A 23,664-nucleotide genomic window follows, 5' to 3' on the forward strand; every position below is an offset into this window, starting at 1 on the left:
CTCTAAGAGGCCAGCCACCCACGTGGACCGAACCCCGGCTACCAAGACTGGCAATTGGGACATGGGATGCTTTAGTGTTATGTTGCAGTTAAATAAAAAAAACAAAAACAGCAGATTAAAGCAGTACACAGTCATATCTTGTTGTATCTAGTGTTTTATTATGTTTCAGGTTTAAATGTTTGCTTCTTGTTTAAGGAACACATGAGGGTTAAGCTTACTATTATTACTTGGCTCTGAGCTCGTCCTTCATCCTACTAAACGTAGGTCAGGTGTAGGAGACATCCAGCATTTCCTGACTTTTAAAGTGCTGATGATGTCATGTCTGACATCACCGAGCCTTTTGTTTTCTGGATTTGTCAAGAATATTTCTTAAACAGAACCATTTAACTGTGTAAATTAGGCAATGACATAAGCACAAAATGAAGCCATAATAAGCACGAGTAGAAGCTAAAAACTACGAGCAACCTATGAACTGTGACTAGAAGTTAAATATAACACAAGTTGGAAGCTCTTAATTGTAAATAAATAAATGATAATGAGATCAATTACATGCAGCTTGTGGGGATAGGTTAATTGGATAATCCAAATTGCCACTAGGTGTGAATGTGCGAGTGAATGTGAGTGTGAATGGTTGTCTGTCCCTATGTGTTAGCCCTGCAACAGACTGGCGACCTGTCCAGGGTGTACTCCGCCTTTCGCCCTATGACAGCTGGGATAGGCTCCAGCGCCCCCCGCGACCCTGAAAAGGATAAGCGGAAGCGAATGGATGGATGGATGGATGGAGATCAATTAGATCAATTGTTTGTTAGACCCTCATTACAGTAATAACAGTTAGAGAAAACAGAAATAGAAACAATAGAACGCTACAGCCAAGACGAAGACGTACCAACCACAGTATACATGAACCTTTCACTGTAACTTTAAGCTAGCATCACAAAGACAGTGGAAAACATAACGTCTACATGTCAAAGCTGGTATATCAACACCACATTAACTCACTCACTGCTGTCGTGTGAATGGATAAGAAACCTGAGCGATTAGCAGGGGTAGAGGGCTTCTCCTGGCTCCTATCTGTGGGGCTGATTACAACCAATAATGTCCAATGAATGGACTGATAACATCTGAAGCAAGTGTGAGGACTGCAGACAGTCCATCCTGTCCATCCCCATATTTTGGAGGTAAGCTCTGATAAACCCTGCTCTATGGGAACGAGCAATATAGAGTTCGGTCTCAGAATATGAAAATATGGGAGTGCCAGTGGTTGCAGTATCTCATCTCAATATCTCTCAGTATTGAGACTGCAGTGATGACAAGTCTTGTTTCTTCTAGTGAGAAAGATGGTGCCCCAAACTATATCAAGGTCTTCCTCATGGTCGTGTTCCAGTGCTGACACCGACAGTGCTGATGGTCAAGGGCAGTCCTGGCAGCACTATGACCTCAGAGACTCTGAACCGTCTGAGCCATTGGTCAGATCATTCTGCAAACCTCGATGGTTCGTCAGTGTTGACGAGGAGGGGAAACCGTTTTTTTCTTTTTTACCTTGATTTACACAAGTTGCTCGCTTTGTTTTTTCCTGGTCAGTGTGTCAAAGTGGAGGAGCAGTTGCAATGCTCTCCATTTGTCCCACATGTGTTTACCTTTTTTTTTTTTTTTGCACATTGTACACATTATTCTGTTTCTATGTATTTGCTATGATTTGCTATTTGTCATGTAACATTGCTTCACTCACTATCTCGGGTTTGTTTGTGGAAGCGTTTTGTTGCCGGCAAATCAAACATTCTGCAAATTAAGACAAATACTCAGTTATGTTTCTTTATATTTTATTATGTTACAGATTAAGTCATTTGTTCATACTTACTTTGTTTGTCTTTTCAGTCTTCATGAGGGTCAGGTGGGGGGAAACGCCCACCTGGCATTTCCTCATTTTAAAGTCCTGCTGATGTCATGTGTCAAACCAAGTGGAGGGGTTTCTTTTTCCAGAGAGATGCTTCCTTTTGTTTGTGTTAAGGTTTAAAGGGATTTGTTGAATGTTTTTCCTTTTGTTAATACTGCCATTTAGTTGTGTAAATGTGCATATTAGAAGTGTGTAGAGGTTTTGTGTTTTTAGATCATCTGTGTAGAGTTTTAGATCCCTCAGTGTGAGTGGTACTGGCTGGGCAATTGGAGGGAAACTGATGGCCCCATTTAAAGCCAGTCTCTACCAGATGCAGCAGAGAGCAGAGGTGAGCCACGGTCTGTTGAGTTTTGTTAATTGAGTTGATTTGGGGGAAAGTTTTGTTAAGTTTCACATTAAATTAAGCTCACTGTAAATAAATTGCTCACCTCTGGAAACCTGACATGTCTGTGTAATCTCCTTTCCTTCCACCTTCCTTGACGTTCGAGTGTGACTACTTCAGTCAGCAACCATTGTTGCTTCCCTCAGCATTTATTCTTGGCAATGACAAGGCATCACAACTGGACTTTGACTACACAACTCCAATATCATTTCGTCTTTGAGCCTTTCAGAAGTAAAGGTCCTGGTGTTTCATCTCACTGTGCTGCTGTATAACCAAGTACATGAACTTGAGCTTCATGGAACAAACTGATGGATGTTTCAGAATTCTGATTGCAAATCAGGTGCAGCTGGTGTTACCACGAACAAAGCGCGGGTCGGGTAGGTTTGGATCTCTTTCCCCCTAATGTATGACATCATTACAAAAATGAATTTTGCATAAATCTTTGTCTAATATTAAATCTGACAACCTGAAATGTGACAAATACACAATGTGGCACTGCATTTCCAATAATACAAATGAAGTTCAGTGATGACTTTATTACATGCATCTTCAGATCACCAAAGAGAGAGTTCAACAGGACGAAAGTTTAATTGCACACATTCCACATTTTACATGACAGGCATCTTTAAATACATTAATACTTAGTGGAAAGAAGTCATTTGTTCATGTCTACAATAGTATTTGGTTCAAAGAAAATCAACACGAGACGAATACAAACAGCAACAGATGATGTCACAGGTAGCTTATTTAAATAAATCCATGTAGTACCAAACAGGGAATGTGAGGTCGGGGATGAAGGGCCCTGCTCCAGCCACGTTTGTGTTCATCAGTTTGCACAAATGTGTTTCTGCTCATCCTGCTCGTCGGGTTTTCTTACAGCTTCTGCTGTTCTGAAACAAACGTGCTGCCATCTGTACTGAGCTCAGGCCGGTGTGCAGAAGCAGACAAACACAGCACATCAGGACTGCACGACAATCTGAACAAAAGCAGACTGGAGGAGCCATGACACGTGTACATATCGGCCGTGCGTGGTTCTCTGTAAAGCAGACCACAGGGGGAGACTGTGGCATGTTCGTGATGTTACTCCTAACAGATGTTTTACCCATTACAACAACGTTTGATTCTTACTGTGTCCCACACACCCACATACTGAATGAGGGAAATAATTCGGAGGAAGAGGCTGTACTAGAGCTAGAGCAACACTTCCTCTGTTGATTGTGCACCTTATAAAACTGGAAACAGGATCAATTAGAGCTCAGCTCTGTGAAGAAGCATCTCAGTATCTACATACACAGATCAGCCAATCAGCTAGTGACAGGTAAAATGAGCTGAGCAGCTGACATCTATGTCCAAACTGCCACTCATTACACCCCAAACGACCTGGTACAGTGATGACAGCCTCCAGCAGAGCCCTGTCCTCGACGTACCGTGGAGCAGGTTTGTTTCCTGTGGGAAGATTAGAAAGGTGCTACGGCAGGAGAAACACAACAGGAGCTTCTTCAAAGACCTTCCTCCTTTGTTTACGTTCTTGGTCCCATCAAAAATACAGAAAACTGTTGTTACCTTCATCACAGATTCCTCCTCCTGTTCCCACTCCAACATGATGCGCTTGGCAGCCACTGAAACTGCCTTTTCCATGTGCATCATAACAGTAACGCACAGGCAATGTCACGCAGCGCTGCTGCATGTGAGGTTAATGCTATGCAGCAGAGTGAATAGATGATGCTGTTAGTGGCAGCAGACTGTTTGACTCTGAGCATTTTACACAGTCACAGGCTTGTGGTGTCCACCTGTGTACCAGTACTACAGTACCACAGTACTACAGTACTACAGTACCAGTACTACAGTACCAGTACTACAGTAGTAGGGCAGGACTTTACTACGAGGAAGCTTTCAAAGCGATCACCATGCTGGGACAGAACAAGTACAAGAAAAGTACTTCTAGTACAAAATTAGTGTTCTACAAAACAACTGAAACACAATCAGGAATGTGAGTGTGGGTAATAAATAATTCTATTAAAGGGAACCAAATGACATGAATCCACACGGCAGTACTGAGACGCACTGACGGGACTGTCAGCTATCTGGGCTAACATCACTGGGGGCGGAGCTTTAGCGCTCTGACATCACACTGCATTTCAAATAGCTAAAATAATGAACACTTCCTTTACAACAGAGTGCTAAGTGTGAGTCCGAGCGGAGCCTGGAGGATGACGGGCTGCAGGATTAAAAAGGTCTGTAGTTCCAGAAACTGGAGAAAACCGAGATCTGCAGGGAAGGAAGCAGCTGGGATTCAGTCAAAGATGAAACAGTTTTCACTTCCTTTCACTTTCTGCTCACTGTAACAGATTTAATGTTGAAAAACAAAGAACTGTCTAGACCAAAAGGAAAGGTCACTTTATGAAACAAACTGCCAAACGGTCCAAATACTTCACGCCACCGTAGAAACACGTTTAGGCAAACTGTGCTGTGATCATTTAACCCAGAGCTCTTTGATCCCGATCTGTTCCCACAGTACAGACTCAGGCTGGTTCTCTAAAGTAAATGAAACAAACCCAAAGTCTTTGTTATCCAACGTTGCCAATCATACAGCTGTCACATGACCCTGGCTAACGTCTCGGTTCACCCCAGGTTAGTTACAGTGGTGCGGAGACGTGTTCGTGCCCTTCATCATTTTAGATTCTGTATAACTGACTTTTTGTATGTTTGATCCGAAACATTTAAGCGTGACAAAAAGACCCCCCGCCCCCCATGAAAGCTCCAGAACCATCAGCGTCAGGGGTTAGGGTAACCCTCGTTACACTGAATGGTGGTGTTATTAAAAGTTCATATTTTCTAATTAGTTTCTGTTTTTATTTCACTTTTAGCTTTTAATTCAGTTTTCAGAGTAAATGTTCATATTTCATTTACATGTTTGAACATTTTTAGTCACATTTGTCTCATGTTGGCACAGAAAAGTCAGTACAGGTGTTACAGTACGAGCTGTCGCGGAGCAGAAACGGGAGCTGGAAGCATGTAAATATAATAATAACCACTGCAGCCAAACAGAGAGCCTGACGAGCCCAGCTGTAAGTAAGCTGTTAAGACTCGACTGTACACTGTGTTCCTGTTTCCTCTGAAACAATAAGCTCCGTTGCAGCAGCCTTTCAACGCCTCTCTCTGTCTCTCGCTAGCAAAGTTGACCCACACAACAAAGTAAAGCTAGTTTTCGGCTACGAGCCGACACGAACCCGACGTATCAGCCAGAGGTCCCTTTACTACGGTTCGGAGCCGCTGACCTGTTTTATATACGCGCTGAATAGTTTTCTATACGAGATCACTGCAAAAAGTGCAGCCTTACCTAATGTCCACCTACTGTTACTCATTTATATTATGATTTTAACATCTAGTTGGTGTTGGTGTGGAGAGTAACCTTCAGTGATAAATCACAGAGTACATTCATGTAGTGCTGTAGTGGAATACATTTTAAAAGTAACCTTCCCAACACTGCCGAACAGACAGCATGTGCTCCCAGAATGAATGCTGCAAAATCTCCTCCACGTCTCTCACGTCATGATTAATAATGTGTGAGTGTTTGAGGGACTGACCTTGTCCTTCAGCTGCTGACAGAGCTGCAGGGATATGGTGAAGAACACCAGCGTGTCGCTCAGCCAAGGCACCACACACTCCACTTTGTGAACATGGCTCACCTCAAACCGGTTGTTGTTGAGCTCACTGTGTTAGCAAAATGTAAAGAGAGCTTAGATACTGTCCACCATGTACACTTTAGCACTACTGTGTGTTACCAGTAACTAGATAGTAAATCACAGTTTCCATCCAAGCCAGCATCATGGGGCAGGAGCCCAGCTGTTGAGTAAGAGGCCATTTGGCCACAGTCATGTTTAAATATTAATTATAGCCAGGTTTCAGTAATATTACACAACAGAATAAGGCTGCATCATCTGGTAATGGAAATATGTCGTTTTCTAATAATAAGCATGTATATGAATAGTTGCAATGACACTGATGGCTCTTTGTGTAAACGTTTCACCTCCTACAACATGTTCAAGCTTCATCAGAGGACTGAAGGACTTACAACATCGCTCCAGGGCTGTGCAACACTGAGCTCCCAGCAGGCTTGAAATTCTGCAGATATGAGAAGGATCACAAACACTGGTCACATGACAGAGGGCGGCTCCACAGACGGGTGCACGGTGTCACAGAGTCTAACCTTGGTGGTGTTAGCAGGCAGCACGTGGAGCTGGTACACAGTCAGACACAGTTTGCTTAAGTTGATGTAAAAGTTGACCATGACATCCCCGGGTATGGGAGGAGAGAACATTTTCTGGTGATCAAACAAGAGAGGCCGGTGTGAGGCAGTCAGGCTGAAACATCACAGGAAGGTTTAACCTTCATCAGTATTACTCTGCTGGGTTTCTCTGCAGTGACTTGACTGAGCCAGCACTCAGAGCTCATCAAGTCCTGCTTTAAAATTCATCATCAAGAGCCAGGAACAACCTGCAGATTGCTTTGGTGTATTTCTGCCCCGGTGGAGTTTATTTCCACCCACACCACCTCCATGAGTGCTTCTCCAACCTTTGTCCTCTAACATCAGAGCAGCATGGGCTCCGAGCAGGTTCATTGGGTAACAATCTAACGAGTAATATTTGATGTGGCTACTGCCACGTGGCTCTAATAACATATCCTGCATTACACAAGTCTAAAGTGTGGACAGCAAAGGTGTAAATAGCTCCTACAGGTTACCTGAAGTTAATCTCTGATCCTGTGAGTGTCGACCGAGGTTAGTCAACGCCAACCCAGACTGCGGGCGCTGGTTTCACAGAACAGTTGTGGATTCAGAGCCCAGCACTGAGACTGGGCTTTTTACAGGACCTCCTAACTATGACTGACTGCGACTGTTCCACTTCAGCACTGCTTTTGATGCCATAGATCGCCCTCGTCTGTCAGCGGGAGCCTCCCCCCAGAGTCAGAGGGCTGGAACAGTTTACACTGCACTGACCTACAGCAGGACAGCTTCCTGAGAAACCCTGCTCTCACGAGGAACCTGATTTGACTAAACTTGCTGTCATGTTTTCTTTAAAACCTGCATCTTTACACAGTTATTCTTCAGTAAGATCACTGAGTGCAGCGTGTATACCATCAAACCGCTGGCAGCCAGCTCAGGCAGCGTCATGGAGGCCGGGGTAGTGAGGCGGTTTCGAGCTCGTGTAAGCTGCAGCATCACTCCATCCATGAGCTGCAGCATGAACACAAACGTGATGTCAGTATCAGCAGCACCAGCAGAGTGGCAGCTCTGTGCTAACAGGGACACACCTTGTTGACCTCAGCCCCAGACTTGAAGTGGTAGCTCTCGTCACGGCTGCTCAGCAGCTGCAGAGCCTGGTTCACGTGGTTCCTGGCATCTTGGATCTGATGGGCCACAGAAACGAGGACCAGTGAAGGGTGGGGGTCATATGTTAACACAAGTTCATGAAGAAAACTGTCCAGCATCACCTCTCGGCTTCATTGCATTCACTTTTAAAAGCTAGGTGGTGTGGACCAGACTAGCTGATGACTTACAGACCGTCACCTGTAAGTCATCAGGTGCAGCTACTCATACGGATAATAAGTAAAGCTTTAACTGTGAACATGCTTAACAGCTTGGTTTTTCCATGAGCTACTACAGAGAGGAGCAATCTTCTGTTTGACAACATAATCATGCAAATGAAAGCAGGACCTGAATAACTGGTAAAGTCTGTACAGAGAACTTCAATAAATAAACACGGCCTCACAATGACAAAGATATTATTCCTAACTACAAACAATGTGCTGCTTGTGGTCTTTCCATCACTGCAGAGCTCAGACATTAAGACAAACGTAGTGTTTGCAGCCGATCACGGACGCTTTGGCTGTGGGACCAACATGTAGAGAGGAGAACTGGATCCACTGTCCCCTCCTGGATGTTACCAAACATCAGACATGTGAAAGAATCTGCTGCTTTATTTTCAGCTCGTGGCATAACATGTCCCTAACATGAGAACAACATGTGACCAGTGTCACATTTCCAAAGTAGACCGAGGCGTCTGCCTCCACCCACACCTGCTCACAGCATTAACAGTGCTCGGCTGCTTTGGGCTCAGTGATATTTTCATAATGCTCTGAATGTCAAACTGTGTTTGGTATAATTAATGCAAAGTGTTGATTCAATTCAAAGTCATGTTAGAAGCTCGCTGGTTGTGATGTGGTCAGGCCTCCCTGGTCAGAGGCCCCGCCCCTCTGACCACAGTCCTGCTCACGTTTGTCATTAAACTCTGAACAGACACATGCTGACAGTCTTATAGTTACATGGATGCATCAGGTAATACTTCTGTGATGTCACACTACACGCGTGCTAGCAGAGGGCCCACACAAACGTTACAGTGACCGTTAACGCTGTGAGACTGGTTTCATTGGTAGTTAATATCTGACCTAACATCGCTCTGCCTCAGCCTGGCTGCACTCTGACAAACAGTAAGAGATTGCTGCTTCGCTCTGTGTGAACCACGTCGTGCACGGCCTCTGCAGCCTGCACGTTAGCTGCTTCATGGTGAGCGTTATACCGGGGAGCTGAGGAGCTGCCTTCTTTCTCGTTGTTTTCTAAGGTTTCATCCTCAAACTTCTGTAGCTGTAAAGTCAGAGAAGCAGCTACGTGTTGTATTAAGTGCAGCTCTGTTTTCTATACCTGTTGCAGTTTCCACTGTTTGTCTTCTCTAAACTGGAAGTGCAACACTTGGCTGCTCTTTGCAACCTTCAGGTTGATATCCTGTTGAGACAGAGTCAAACATTAAAGATGCTCAGCCTAAAGCAGTGTCGTTAAAAGCCTTGGTGAGAACGTCATACACTCACAGCCTGAGTCAGCACCTCCCCCTGCAGAGTCAGCACGCCCTTCACCTGATCCATGCTGCTGAAAAAAGTCACATTTTTACCTTTGGAATCATCACAGGACAACAAATACAGAAGGAAGTGGATGTGAAAGGTGACCCTATCACGTATAATGCCGACAGCGCTACATGTAACGTGATGTCACAAATGATTACCACGGTAACAGTACGGCAGTGTGAGCTGCATTTACGTTGAGCTGCCAAGGATGAAGTTCTCCTGCTTCAGCTGATTTTCAAAGCCTGGTGTCGGCATGGAGAAACGTCTGGATGCCTCCTGGTGACAAGGACACAGCAGAGACTTCTTCATGTGCTGAAACGACCTGAGAGCTTCTTCCTGCTCTGCTGTGGAGTCCTGTTAGAGGACTGTGTATTTATGGTGCTGAGGACACTTGTGTTTGCCCAGCCTTTCAGTTAAAACAGCAGCGCTCTGTCATAGTGACCTGCCAGATGCTGTCAGCCTGGCAAAGACTTAGTGTGACCAGCAAAGAGCTCCATGGGTCAAGCTCATGTATCATTTCAGCCACGTAATTATGCAACTATTTCTAACACATGAAAGCTCATCGTTTACCTTGAGAACATCTTGGAGCTGCTTTAAGACAGCGTGCACTTCTTCTTTAAGCAGCCAGTTGAACTCCTCCTCCTGCCAAACACAGTGAACCAGTTTACTGTTAGTGAGAGACGACGATGACAGCTCGCCCTGCACGCGTACACAATTACTATTATTGATCAATAATACATATCAATAACTATACGAGACTTACTCATATGTCATTTACATGATTACCCAATAATCTGCAACATTGTGTCCAATATCCATAAACGTGTATTTTGACTTCATCTGATTAGACTGATTGACTCTATGGAAGATTTCTGCTGCAACACAGGCAGCCGTCAGGTCTGTTATCTGACCTTTTGTAGTCTCGCCTCTTTCAAATAATTCAACTAATGTGAGACTGAAATTGAGCACTTCAAGGGTTTGAATGGAATATTTACGCCCGTTTTAAAAAGCTAACTGGCTAGCAGTGTCATTAATGTCGGTGTAACATCCACATGAACACAGGGAACCCTAGAACAAACTGTGGGGTGTGGCCCACTGGGGGGAGCACCGGTCTACAAGGGGACAAGCTGTTCTGCCAACGAGCCGTTGTTTCTTTAACGTCCCCACACAGACCACCGGTTCATGGTCCAGGTTCAGCCACTTAAAACGGTCTGATCCTGGACACTAATGACACCAACAGGCTGTGACGTGGAACTAAGCAGCAGTGGTAATGTGCCGCGTGTCCACAGTGGGGGCTCAGTGCAGAGGCTCTACACTTAGACCTTACACCATACTGGTTTGTATGAAAGCATTAAAACCACACTGCTAATGTTCTTTCACAAAAGTGTTGACATTATTAGCTGTGATGTTACTGCCCCGTGTGTCCAGCTCAGACTTTGTTCCTGTGTGCGTCTCATTACTGAAGGACAGGCCAGCTGTGGACCGTCAGCCAGCTGTGGACCGTCAGCCAGCTGTGGACCGTCAGCCAGCTGTGGACCGTCAGCCAGCTGTGGACCGTCAGCCAGCTGTGGACCGTCAGCCAGCTGTGACAGTGGGAGCTCACTTGTGATTGGTTGTTACTGGCAAGCAGACGGTTTTACCAGTACATGGCTGAATCTGTTCACAGCCATATTAGATCATTCCCTCCTGCTGTCGTAGAGACACACTCTGTGACATTTACACGCGTGTTGATGCCGTGTTTAACAGTACGACCCCCGCCCTGCAGGGAAAACGTTTAGGTCCAGTTTGTCATCGGTAGTCAGCAGCAAACAGAAGGCTCGGGCTCAGCTGTCGCTCTCACGGTGACGGTCAGTGAGCCGTTGCCATGGGCCCACTGACCGTCAACCACAATGTCACAGTAACATGACAGCGCGCGGACAGGCGCGGGGCTAACAGCTACCGTGGGCAGCTCTGTGCAATAACAGACGAGTCAGTGGGAAGCACCACCAGCCTTTCAGTCACAGCGCTGTTTGCTAGTCCAATGGTGCGATATACGCGACGGCTGAGCAGCTTACCAGCACAACGCGCTCCACCTGACTGGCCGTCGACGTCTTCGGGAGCTCCGACAGAGACCTCTGCGGATTCAGCATTTTGTCCTGGCACCACAAACAAACACCGGCCTCTCTCGCTCGGGGTGACGCCGTCTCACGGTGGCCTTTGGAAGCTCTGTTGCCTTCACTGACGTCGGATACAAGTTAAGTTAAGTTGAGCACCCAAAGAAACGGCGATAAGTTGAAATAAGAAACCAAACAAAAGCGACCACGGCACGATACTGGTGTCAAGCCAGCCTCCAATTCGAGACTTGCAGTCAAGCCAGCCTCCAGTTTGTTTTACGTTCCCTGTGTATTCAAAGTATTACGGGAATGGATGTGGAAACCGGATTTCAAAATAAAAGCCAACTTCGAGTGAATTAACAGATATGTTAAGAACATAATAACATATAATTTAGGCTTTTTTTTTTTTTTTTACAAACTCTAATGTTAGATCTATATGACACAGCCTTGTACCCCAATTGTGCCCTGTCACTATCAAGGCCATCTTATTTTGGATTTCAAAGTAAAAGCCCTGTGAATCTTCATTTTTGAACTACTCTTTCAATGACTTAATAATGCTCTTAAAAGCAAAAGTCGTATTTCCAAATACTATTTGAACTTTATATCAACACTTTCCAACCACAGTCTTTTTCACAGTGATACCATATCAATATCAAGTCATTCTGATTTTGCCTTTCATAGTAATGGCCCTTTGAAATTGCAGATATTTGACTTAATCTTCTAACGATTCAAAATGTTCTAAAATGAAAAATTCCTGTTTCCACAGGGTAATTCCACTTTAGATCAACAGTATAAAGCCCCACAGTGATACCATATCAATATCAAGTCATTCTGATTTTGCTCTCAAAAATAAAAGCCTTTTCAAATTGTCCATAATTGACCTAACTTTCAGTGATTTCAAAATGCTCTAAAATGGCAAATTCCTGTTTCCACAGGGTAATTCCACTTTAGATCAACAGTATACAGCCCCACAGTGATACCATATCAATATCAAGTCATTCTGATTTTGCCTTCCAAAGTAAAAGCCTTTTCAAATTGTCCACAATTGACCTACCTTTCAGTGATTTCAGAATGCTCTAAAAAGGAAATTTTCTGTTTCCACAGAATAATTTCACTTTAAATCGACAGTATACAACCTCACGATGTTACCATGTCAATTTCAAGTCATTCTGATTTTGCTTTCCAAAATAAAAGCCTTTTCAAATTGCCCATATACGACCTACTCTTTTAATGATTTCAAAATGCTCTTAAATGGAAAAATTCATGTTTCAACAGGACAATTCCACTTTAGATCAACAGTATACAACCCCACAGAGATACGATGTTAAGATCAAGTCACTCTGATTTTGCCTTCCAAAATAAAAGTATTTTCAAATTGCCCGTAGACGACCTACTCTTTTAACGATTTCAAAATGCTCTTAAATTGAAAGATGCTGTTTCCACAGGATAATTCCACTTTAGATCAACAGTATCCAACCCAACAGTAAAACCATGTAAATTTCATGTTGGTCTGATTTCGCCTTTCAAATTAATGGCCCGTCGAATTTGTCCATATGTGATATACTCTTTCAATTATTTCAGAATGTTTTAAAAATGAAAATTGCTGTTTCCACGGGATAATTTCACTCAAGATCGAGAGTGCACACTATCACGGTGATATCAAGTCAATTTGCCTTTCAAAGTAATGGTCCATTGACATTGTCCATGTATGACCTACTCTTTCACTGACTTCAGAATCCCATTAAAAGCAAAGTTGCTGTTTCCACAAGATCATTTCACTCTACATTGACAGTATACAACCCCACAGTTTTATCATGTCAGTATCGGAATTATAATTGTTCATTTGGTACTTTTAATAATTAAACGCGGATGCTGTTAACAGGACAATTACTGTTTCCACTAAGTAATTGGAGTTCATGCAAACCATACACAACCTCTACAGTGGTAACATCTCAATCTCAAATCAATCTCGTTTTGCATTTCAGAGTGCAAGCCTTTTGACTTTGTTTATAGGAGCTTCTCTTTCCACAACTTCAGAATGGCATTAAATGGAAAGTTCCAGCTTCTATGAATTAATACCAGTTTGTGCCAACACATATCATTGCATATAATCTAACAGTGGAGTTGGTGACCATACTTTTCGGTGACATTAGAATGCTGTTAAATAGGAAAATCCCTGTTCCCATGCAATAATTTTTCCTCTAAATCAATAATATACTCCCTCAAAGTTGTACACTGTGAAAATCAAGTCTTTCTTGTTTTGGATTTAAAAATAATCGCCCTGGAAATGGTTTGCAAGCTGTTTTGTAATTTCTTTATTTAGAATGACATCTTTCCACAGACTTGAAATATGAACGTACTATCAATTACAACCTAGTGGCAATTTCAGCTTCCTTTTACATCATCTTTATGATTCAATTCTGTCATAATCAATTGAGTCTGATTTTGCTTTTAAAAATGAAAACCCAATATGTGTTGAAACAGCAATTTTCATTTTTAAAACATTCTGAAATAATTGAAAGAGTATATCACATATGGACAAATTCGACGGGCCATTGAAAGGCGAAATCAGACCAACATGAAATTTACATGGTTTTACTGTCGGGTTGGATACTGTTGATCTAAAGTGGAATTATCCTGTGGAAACAGCATCTTTCAATTTAAGAGCATTTTGAAATCGTTAAAAGAGTAGGTCGTCTACGGGCAATTTGAAAATACTTTTATTTTGGAAGGCAAAATCAGAGTGACTTGATCTTAACATCGTATCTCTGTGGGGTTGTATACTGTTGATCTAAAGTGGAATTGTCCTGTTGAAACATGAATTTTTCATTTAAGAGCATTTTGAAATCGTTAAAAGAGTAGGTCGTATATGGGCAATTTGAAAAGGCTTTTATTTTGGAAAGCAAAATCAGAATGACTTCATATTGATATGGTATCACTGTGGGTCTGTATACTGTTGATCTAAAGTGGACTTACCCTGTGGAAACAAGAATTTTTCATTTTAGAGCATTTTGAATCGTTAGAAGATTAAGTCAAATATCGGCAATTTCAAAGGGCCATTACTATGAAAGGCAAAATCAGACTGACTTGATATTGATATGGTATCACTGTGAAAAAGACTGTGGTTGGAAAGTGTTGATATAAAGTTCAAATAGTATTTGGAAATACGACTTTTGCTTTTAAGAGCATTATTAAGTCATTGAAAGAGTAGTTCAAAAATGAAGATTCACAGGGCTTTTACTTTGAAATCCAAAATAAGATGGCCTTGATAGTGACAGGGCACAATTAGGGTACAAGGCTGTGTCATATAGATCTAACATTAGAGTTTGTAATAAAAAAAAAGCCTAAATTATATGTTATTATGTTCTTAACATATCTGTTAATTCACTCGAAGTTGGCTTTTATTTTGAAATCCGGTTTCCACATCCATTCCCGTAATACTTTGAATACACAGGGAACGTAAAACAAACTGGAGGCTGGCTTGACTGCAAGTCTCGAATTGGAGGCTGGCTTGACACAAGTGGCACGATGTTCCGTCACGGCAGTAGTTTATTATCCGGCCTGTGATCATGTGAGCCAGACGTTATATTCCCCACGTTCACTACTGCAGTCCATAGAGTCTGTATTCCACCGGACTACCTGTGTGCTGTCGTTACACACAGACGATGCTTCTTCTCTTTAGCTTCCGTCTGCTGCATTTAGTTTGAGAGAATGAAGCTACATTTGTATTGTTTTATGACAACCACCTGAATGCAGCATCAAATTAGTCACGTGTTTAGTGCGGAGCCCTCCCATCCAACGGCTCTGGCGTAGTGGCGCCACCCACCAATCCATATCTGGCTTAAGAACTTCCGCTTGGCGTTTTTCACGCCGTTACGCAACCCACGCCTGACAGTTGGTCAAACTGGACGTGACGCAGCGTCAATGCGGCGACATTCCTCGTCCTGAGAGTTGAGTCGGGAGGAGGTCACAATGAATTGTGTGGGTCATGTGACCCGCGGGACTGGAATGAGTGGACAGTTCCTGTGGAGTGCGCTGAGATTTTATGTAAGAGCGAGGGGACGTTTGCATTCACTCTTCTTGGAGGATTAGCATCACCTGCGAGGCTCACCTGCCTCCGTCACATGTCTCGCATTCACATTCATACACCTCGCTGTGATCTTGATGGCACATTTGTTTCAAGGTTTTTTCAGAGAGAGCAGGCGGACTGATGGTCGGGATGTCCGCGGATTTAATAAACAAGTTTCCATAGAAAACACAGTCGTGAATCGCTCCAAGAGGATCCAAAGATGCCAGACTGTGCCATTTAAGTGAGCAATAGTTAGTCAGGCTTTGTGAAGGTCATTCACAGTGTTGAAGTCAAAGGCGAGTAAAGCATTTATTCTTGAAGCAGGAAAAAAATAAAACACCTTTTCAAGACAAATGAATGAATCCGAGTGAGAACGACGATCGTTTAGCAGAAAGTGCTTTTCTAACAGTCAAGCTCTACTAACGGTTAGATGTAGGGATGGGTATTGATAAGATTTTCATGATTCCGATTCCATTTTCGATTCTGTTTAACGATTCGATTCTTTATCGATTCTCTTATCAATTCTTTTTAAAAAAGGAGAACATGTAACAGCAGTCTGGCAAGGAAGGAGCGGCTAGCAGGTCCAGCGGGCATGTGGTGTGGAGGTTAGCCGGATAACTCGAAGCCAGTCAGTTAAATTAAACAACAGACCTTTATTCATTATCAGCAACATAAGACCATACAAGCCAGGTCTCCACGGCTCTACTCTGTCCATACATACATGTGCGGGGTTCGGTAGTCGCCGGCGCCAGGCCGTTACAACAGTAAGGTGTTTCCTCGGACAATGGAACATGAGCAGCATGGAATGGCTGCCGCTAACAACACACACCCACTAGGAGACCCCCACAACTACTACAATAGTAGGGCAACCCCCCCTAGTGGTGCTATAACCCAAAAGGGTTGTTACAAACACTAAGGTCGATTAGCTTAGAACTTTGTTTTATATCTTCTCTTCAAACAAGATAGAAATTTAGGAGTAACATGGCCTTACAAACCCAACAGTGAGATCTTAAGAGATCCAGCCTACGGCTCTTCAATGGGGTGTCACAGGGTCCCCAGGAAAAAAATGTAAATGTAAAATAATAAAATAAATATTCTTCTGTAGCAATAACAAAGTATAACATAAATTATTCTGTAGCAATTACACAAGAATATCCAGTAATGTCCCTGCCTACAATTAAACACATTCACTTACTGAAAATCATCTGCTGTGGCAAATGTGTGCAAGCCTTTGACCACAAACTGAGTCACTGCTTGGTAACATTCGTCTATCCTGGCCTGAAAGGAGACGCTACCGGTAGACTGCAGTGAGAACTGCCAGCATCTGAGCCAGACTCTGTCTCTCATCATGGTCACTAAACGCACAGTAATGGCAGGTTTGTAATAAGGCAGATCGCGCTAACATAATATGCACTGTTAGTTGATTATTTACCTGCCGCATTAACGGGAGAGGACGTGCTGCTGGGTTGAGATTCACGAGTCCGGAGCGGAATTAAAAACACGACATTCATTTAAGGTTATTGGGTGTTTTTTGACAAATAAAGAACCTTGAACCTTGAACCTTAAATGAAATATCTACTTTGCAAGTATTGCAAGTTGCCCTGTTGTCATCCGTTCTCGTAAAGTATAACCAAACTTTTTAGCGTTTGAGCTGCCGTGTTTCCTGCCAGGTAAATGACGCTCCGCAACGTGGTGACGTCATTCGGGGCGACTGGAATCGATAAGGGAATCGTTTGTAAAAATGGCAAACGATTCCAAGGAATTGAAACAGTGGGAACCGGTTCTCAACAAGAACCGGTTTTCGATACCCATCCCTAGTTAGATGTTAGTCTTCAACTAGCTTCAACATCCTCGTATAAACTGCAAACCTGTTTGTCTACAGTGTTTCTTCTGTGGTTCATGTACAGAAACCTGTAAACAGACAGGCACTTTTAGCACTAGCTGAGCACTTAACATTGAGCCGTTGTGTCTTACTCACAGGGTCCAGTTTCCTGCACAGAACAGACATTACTGCCACTGTGCATGTGCTGAACACCCAATAAGGTATTTATTAGGTGTCATCCTCCAGCTTAAGTAGGAAGCTGCTGATCACACAGGTATTCACAGGTGAGTTAATCATCTGCAAGAGCTGGGAGCAGGAGACGGACCACCTCTAAAATACAAAGTGTGTTTAATCCATAATCACACACAGAGACATAAAGACCATCGTGGCAAAACAAAGAGTGAGTGTGTTACAACTGTAATGCATTTCAACGTCTGTATAAGTGTCACCATAACAACGGTCTACACTCGTGTACAAACGAGAGGTGCATCTTCTCGAGTTCAGTGAACTTGTGACTGGGGGGTTGAGACCTGGATTCTTTTTGTAAACTGGAGAAATGACAGATATCCATGTACCGACTTTGGAAACAGCAAGGAAACAACATTTTGGATGTTTCACCACTGTTTGTAGCCTCTAACAGTGGAGACTGGTGGGGGCACAGAGACAACTTACAGGTGTTAAAGGAGAAGTGGAGGGGAGGGACACTCCCATGTTTTACTCCCCTGCAGGCAGACCTCCCCACACTGCAGTAAAAGCTGTGCTGCACACAGGGAAAGTGTGGGACAGATGGAGAGGTAATCAGGAGCATCCATCCTCTCTTCTCTACATATTCCTCTTCCTACTTCCTCCCTGCTTTCTTTCTCCTGTGTAGTTAAAGGGAGGCTTTCATGTTTTGTTTCTGGGAGAACAGGAAGAAGAAAAATACAGAGCTCTGTATCGGGAAGGTATAGAGCTGGAGTCAGAACTTAGTCTCCAGGCACAGTGAGTGTTGGTGGAAACAGAAGCTTGCACATTTATTCAAATCTTTCATATCTGAGTTTAGTTTAAATGTAGAAAACCAGGATACATTTCTGACAGGTTATACATTAGTTTTACTCATTTACATTATTATAATAATACTTTGATTTAAAGGTAAAGCAGTTTCTCATGTGTGGAGCCTGTCTCAGTGAGCAGGCTGGTGACATCACGACTAATCGGGAAAGATTAGTGTTTTTGTTTTTCAAACAAATGTGTTTGTCATTTGTAACTGACATTTCAGAGCTGAAAGAAAGACTGACTGAGAGTGCTTCCCGGGTTAAAATGCCCATAGAAGTGATCATCTATATAAAACTAAAAGGTATTCAAATCAACTGATGCATACATTTTGTATACGCATACATTTTTATCCTTAGTTATCCTTTTTCAAACATGTATGTTTAGACATATCTGCCATCTTTCTCTCACAGCTACGATGGCCAAGCTGACTTTAGATTTGCCTCCCCTACAGAAGAATAATTTTGAAGTGGTTTGTGGCTGTGGTTGTTTCTAGTTTCTACTGGGACCAATCCGAACTTTCTGTTCGCTAAGCTTAACTTAGTGGCTTAGTGAACTAATATGTCTGTGAAGGTTCTCAGTCATCCAGGTCATCGTAGTCTGAGGAGCTTGCAAAGAAAAGCGTCTGGACTTCTTTAAGTTGCTTGAAGACGTTTCACCTCTCATCCAAGAAGCCTCAAGACATGCTTCCCCCACACTGGATCCTCACCAATTTGCCTGTCGAGTCAATAGGAGTGCAGAGGATGCTGTACCCACAGGATGCTGTACCCACAGCGCTCCACTGTGTACTCTCAAACCTGGACAACAAGAATACATAAGCAAGAATGCTGTTTGTTGACTTCATGTGGAAACAGAAAATGGGCACAAGAACAGTTTAAGGGAGGAAAGAGTTTGATATAGTTCGGGTCACTCCCTTGGTGAGGAATGTCAAATGGATGAGAGTGACAGCGAGTAAGAGAAGATCCCAGAATGATGTCTAAAGAACAGTTAGGAGATCGTGTGTGTCTGTGTGTGTCTTTAGAGGACACTGTGATGTAAGGAGCCAGGATGTCGTTCCACGCAGAGCCGTCAGACACAGACACACAGAAACTTGTACAACTGCAGATACAGATGTATGCGTCATGCGTGGTGTCACACAGAGGCCATGTATTAGCCTGTATTAGCCCAGGCACAGACCTGAGCCACAGCCAAGTCATTCATAAACAAATCATCTGCTGATGGGAAAGTTAGTGTTTGGTGGTCTGTGTGCCAAAGTATTCCTGAACCCAGTTTGCTTCACTGGAGTGTGAATGTAGGAAGTGCTATAAAAAGCAGTCTATTATTTCATTGTTACTAAACACTTATATTAAAACCAGCTTGTTTGTTAAAATAAAAATTTTGAACCAATTAGTTGTTTTCTCATAAATTTACTGACATTTTGTTACACTTAAAACTCTTTATTGTCCTGAGGCAACAAACCAATTTCTGGTGTGTGTGTGTGTGTGTGTGCTGAGGGGGACTAACTTTATTGGTTTATATACAAACTGTCTCGAGCCATCAGAGCAGCGGCGACATGTGGTGCATGTGGCAGGGCATCCAGGCCATCAACACCTGCCTGCCATGGTGACGCCTCCCTACCAGACGCACTGAACAACTTCTATGCACGGTTTGAAGCTCAGAATGACGTGGTGATGAGGAAGTCCAACCCCCCTCACACGTCCGGGTTCTGTGTCTGACCTCCGCTGATGTGAGGAAAACTCCTTGCAGAGTTAACACATGGAAAGCTGCTGGTCCAGATCACACTGCTGGGAGATTCCTGGCTTCAAACTTTAACCTCTGCACAATAGCAGAGGTTAAAGAAGTTCCACAGATAAATACAAATATTGTAACTAACAGAAAAAATGAAGGACGTGCTCATAATTCACAAAGAACAAGTAACGTTCAATGTGTTTATTACATTAGATTGAAATGAATGAAGAACTGTTTGCTGGAAACAGTTTTGGTGGTTTGTGGTACAAAATGTCTAAATGATCAAACTGTAAACCTTCATCTTTTTTTATGTTTTAACAGAGGTTTAAGAACAAAAGCTGTCAAAATAATGTGACATTCAAGTAAATTCTGTTTCACTCCTATAGTGCTAAATCAGCAGTCGTCTGATAATACCGAGGAAGATTTTTGTGAAGAAAGCGCCATCTGCTGGTGACACGCTGTAATTGAATGAAAGGCCTGTTTACAGGGGAAAGCAGTAGAGGAGGGACTCCCAGCAACTGTCAGCTGCTGAGGGGCAGTTTTATGTATCTACACATCCTCACAACAGTAATACACACATGCATGCCTCTTCCAAGGATCCTGTCCACACACATACTGTACATGTAGAGTAAGTGTGCACATATATCATCCTCTGTAATTTCCATACTGTGAGCAGTGCTACTCAGTGAGCTAACCTAATTAACTGAGTGACTGTGTTTAAATGTGCTCATGCTCTGTTCACCACGCTCTGCTGTGGATGTTAGGCAGAAAGCTTTTAGGCATGTTTCAGAAAGCACTGAGTGCTCCATAAAAATACCCTGTAAGAATCTACAGGCGCTTGATACAGTTATGAGAAATATTTGCACACAGTTGTCTTATTGGACACAAACTCTATGAAGAAAAATGTCAAAATACACAACATAATATATTAAAGTTAATATTTCAGTCACCTGAGAGGCGCTGAGCAAGACGGGTTTGATTTTCATACAGACGCCAAATTATATATGTAACTGTAAATAATAATAAAGATTACTATTTCTGTTGTTATTTAAAAAAAAGCTCTATCCAACTACACTGACACACTGATAATACTGCGCTATAATGACATATAATCAAATACTTTGTGGTTTAAAGATGAAACAGCTCAATCTGTCATAACGTTTTCTCTAAATTTAACCTTTATTAAGGAAAAACTCTTGAGATTAATCTCTTTTTCAAGAGTGTGCTGGCCGAGACGTACAGTGGTGCAGTCATAAGTTGCAGCAAATACACATACAAATCCAAACATTACTACAGACAAGGAGTAAACAAAGAGAAAACACAGAAACAAACAATACCTTTAGTAAAAGTCCCTGTAAAATAAATAAAAAAGGGAAAAAGGCAAACTATTGGCAGCCTGTTGAAAGAGGTGGGATTGGCTCTCATTACACCCGAGAAAGGTAAAAGTACTTAACATCCATAAGAAATGCATGTCTGGCCCGTTATGCATGATTTAAATAAGAGAAATAACAGTAGCATTTTTGCTGCACAGCGGTCAGCACTGTCGCCTCACAGCTAGAACGTCCTGAGTTCAAGTCCACCATCAGGCTGGGATCCTTGTGTGGAGTTGGCATGTTCTCCCCATGTTTGTGTGGGTTCCCTCCGGGTACTCCGGAGACAGCTAAGACAGCTGGGATAGACTCCGCCCCCCTGCGACCCTGAAAAAAAAAAAAGCAAATGGATGAATGGATTAAGTATGTTGTAATTCATAACTGAGAATCAGAATATATGTGATTTTGCAAATAGATAATTCTGCTGAATAGAATAAATGTAACAAACATAAATCAGAAAACGTATGAAATGATTGTAACAGGCCTCAGTGTTGGTGCTGCGTGGGAAGAGCAGGAGACACTGAGGCTGCACTAACCTCAGACAATCTGACTTTAACATGTAGTTATATTGTGATGAACAGACAGAGTTATGAAGTATTTCTTTGAATTAAAAAGAGATGATGGTGGAACCACAAAGAGTCTAATGATAAATCCTGTTAAACAGCATAAAGTGAACGAAGCATCGAGGAAAGTAAACTCGTGACTGAATGTTCTTATGTGATGGAGTCAATGTAAGAGGCCAACACAAGAGGAACATGCAGTGATAAAGTAACCTAATAATTACAGTAATTTGATTTGGCTTTTGCTCCTGCTACATCACTTCAGTCCTCCAATTAAAAAGTCTAAATTGTGGACGTTTAAACCTTTTGTAAGACGTAAAAACCTGCGTATTTTTATAACATCACTCAAACAGGTTTTTGCTCCAGTCTTTGAGGCCTACCTGTCCAGGCCAGTCAATTCTAACCCAATCAGTTACAAGTGCACACATTTAGTTACTGATGACAGGTGAGTGTTTGGCCACAGGGCCGTCTTGGCAAGCACGCCTTCAGAGGGAGCAGCATGGACGGTTAGAGCTCCTCCCCAGCTTCATCTTACCACCCTTATGACCGCTCGTTTAAACGAGAGAAACGTCCGACCAGTATGTAAGCTGACTGAGCCACACAGTGTCTTCAAAGACATCTGATAAGGGGAAGCTTGTGTGCTGTGAGAACATCTCTGTGCAATTCAAAAAAGCCTAGAACAGGCCTTCCCTCTTCTGCATGGAGCAGAAGCTGGACATGCCCATCAGAGCACGTGAAACAGTGCATCGGCCTGCTCTTTATGAAGCTGACAGTTTCCACAGCTGAGTCTAGTACAGCCTTAAGTTCTCCAGGTGTCTTTTTCACTGCGAGGGCCTCACCATGGATACTGCAGTGAGTCCACTGCATTTCTGGCGCCAAATTCAGCTTACTCCGCTGTGGCGACCTGTCATGGCTTTAGCACCATCCATGTAGACTCCAGTGCACCTTTTCCAATCCAGCCAATTCTCTTGAACGGATGCATTCAGGAGCTGGGAAACGTGTTCAGCTGTAGTTCTTGTCTGAAGTGACTTACAGAGCAGAAAGTCCTCTCGAGCTGCACTTTGATGTTCATATCCAATATAAACAAGCAAATTGGCCATATCTGCAACATCTGTAGTCTCAGTGTGCGCTTTTATCATCTGTCATGGATCCTGTTCATCACTAACCTGTGTTGTTGGTAAGCGGCACCAAGCTGTTTGGCAGCCTTCTCCTCACACGTGATGCCTGTGAACTCTTTGGCTAACAAGCACAGCTGTTCACCAAGTGTGTGTAGCTTAGCTGCTGTTGCTATGAGGAGACTGGCACTGAGGCTTCTTGTGCATTGGCTATGGGTGTAGCACAAGTTCAGCTTTGTGCTTTGATGGATTGCTTTCCCAAATGCAAAACACAGGAAACCCTGACAAGGACCCTCTATAGCAGCATAAGTTATATCTGGATACATAATATGATAAAAATATTTCAGGTAGGAAAGAAAGTGGAACACATGTTTCCAAAGTCCAGTACATAAAAATAAGATGCCACCCATGTTCTCTCGCTTGTCCAGTTCAGGGTTGGTGGGGGCACAACACCACCACCCTGCTCCGCCTTAATGATTGACCCCTAACCATCCAAAGATCCAGCCTCTCCTGCAGCAAGTAGCACCGAGCTGAACACTTGCATACTGAATGATTTAAAGTTTTGAAAAAAATAAATAAAAACCATGTTAAAGCAAGCATGTGATTGGCAGTTCTTTGAGCAACAAAGCTGTCCTATTAAAAAATGCACCATTATAATTTGTGTACAAAGATAAGATAAGATAAGCTTTATTAGTCCCACAC

The 23,664-nt window shown here is 42.9% G+C and overlaps 1 protein-coding gene and 1 long non-coding RNA gene across 4 annotated transcripts; both read right to left on the reverse strand.

Annotated features, from left to right (window-relative positions):
- Positions 1–889: 889 nt before the first annotated feature.
- Positions 890–1,897, reverse strand: LOC120736310. The gene is made up of 2 exons (XR_005696465.1): positions 1,859–1,897; positions 890–1,779 (listed from the first exon to the last, which is right to left on the reverse strand). It is a non-coding gene; the product is annotated as an uncharacterized LOC120736310 (long non-coding RNA).
- Positions 1,898–2,792: 895 nt separating this feature from the next.
- rogdi (rogdi atypical leucine zipper) lies at positions 2,793–11,940 on the reverse strand. Of its 3 annotated transcripts, none has more exons than XM_040036278.1 (11): positions 11,228–11,936; positions 9,744–9,815; positions 9,367–9,449; positions 9,141–9,198; positions 8,977–9,057; positions 7,590–7,685; positions 7,414–7,512; positions 6,487–6,600; positions 6,352–6,401; positions 5,864–5,990; positions 2,793–4,544 (listed from the first exon to the last, which is right to left on the reverse strand). In XM_040036278.1, exons 1-11 carry the CDS (start codon positions 11,300–11,302, stop codon positions 4,503–4,505), a joined length of 897 nt encoding a protein of 298 aa, XP_039892212.1. In that variant the 5' UTR covers positions 11,303–11,936; the 3' UTR covers positions 2,793–4,502. The 3 variants fall into 3 exon arrangements, with proteins under 3 accessions (XP_039892212.1, XP_039892213.1, XP_039892214.1); XM_040036279.1 differs by having other exon boundaries at positions 9,141–9,195; positions 11,228–11,934; XM_040036280.1 differs by lacking the exon at positions 7,414–7,512 and having other exon boundaries at positions 11,228–11,940.
- Positions 11,941–23,664: the final 11,724 nt, after the last annotated feature.

Source organism: Simochromis diagramma, unplaced genomic scaffold, assembly GCF_900408965.1.
Source record: "Simochromis diagramma unplaced genomic scaffold, fSimDia1.1 OVJJ01000497.1, whole genome shotgun sequence".
In the NCBI taxonomy this organism is placed as follows: domain Eukaryota; kingdom Metazoa; phylum Chordata; class Actinopteri; order Cichliformes; family Cichlidae; genus Simochromis; species Simochromis diagramma.

Bases quoted from the DNA above. Each gene is read 5' to 3' on its own strand.
- rogdi (XM_040036278.1), bottom strand. From the start codon at position 11,302: ATGCTGAATCCGCAGAGGTCTCTGTCGGAGCTCCCGAAGACGTCGACG. The intron at 9,816-11,227 runs GTAAGCTGCTCA...TGTGTTTGGCAG, and splicing joins AGGTGGAGCGCGTTGTGCTG to GAGGAGGAGTTCAACTGGCT. The intron at 9,199-9,366 runs GTAAATGCAGCT...GACTTTTTTCAG, and splicing joins TTCATCCTTGGCAGCTCAAC to CAGCATGGATCAGGTGAAGG.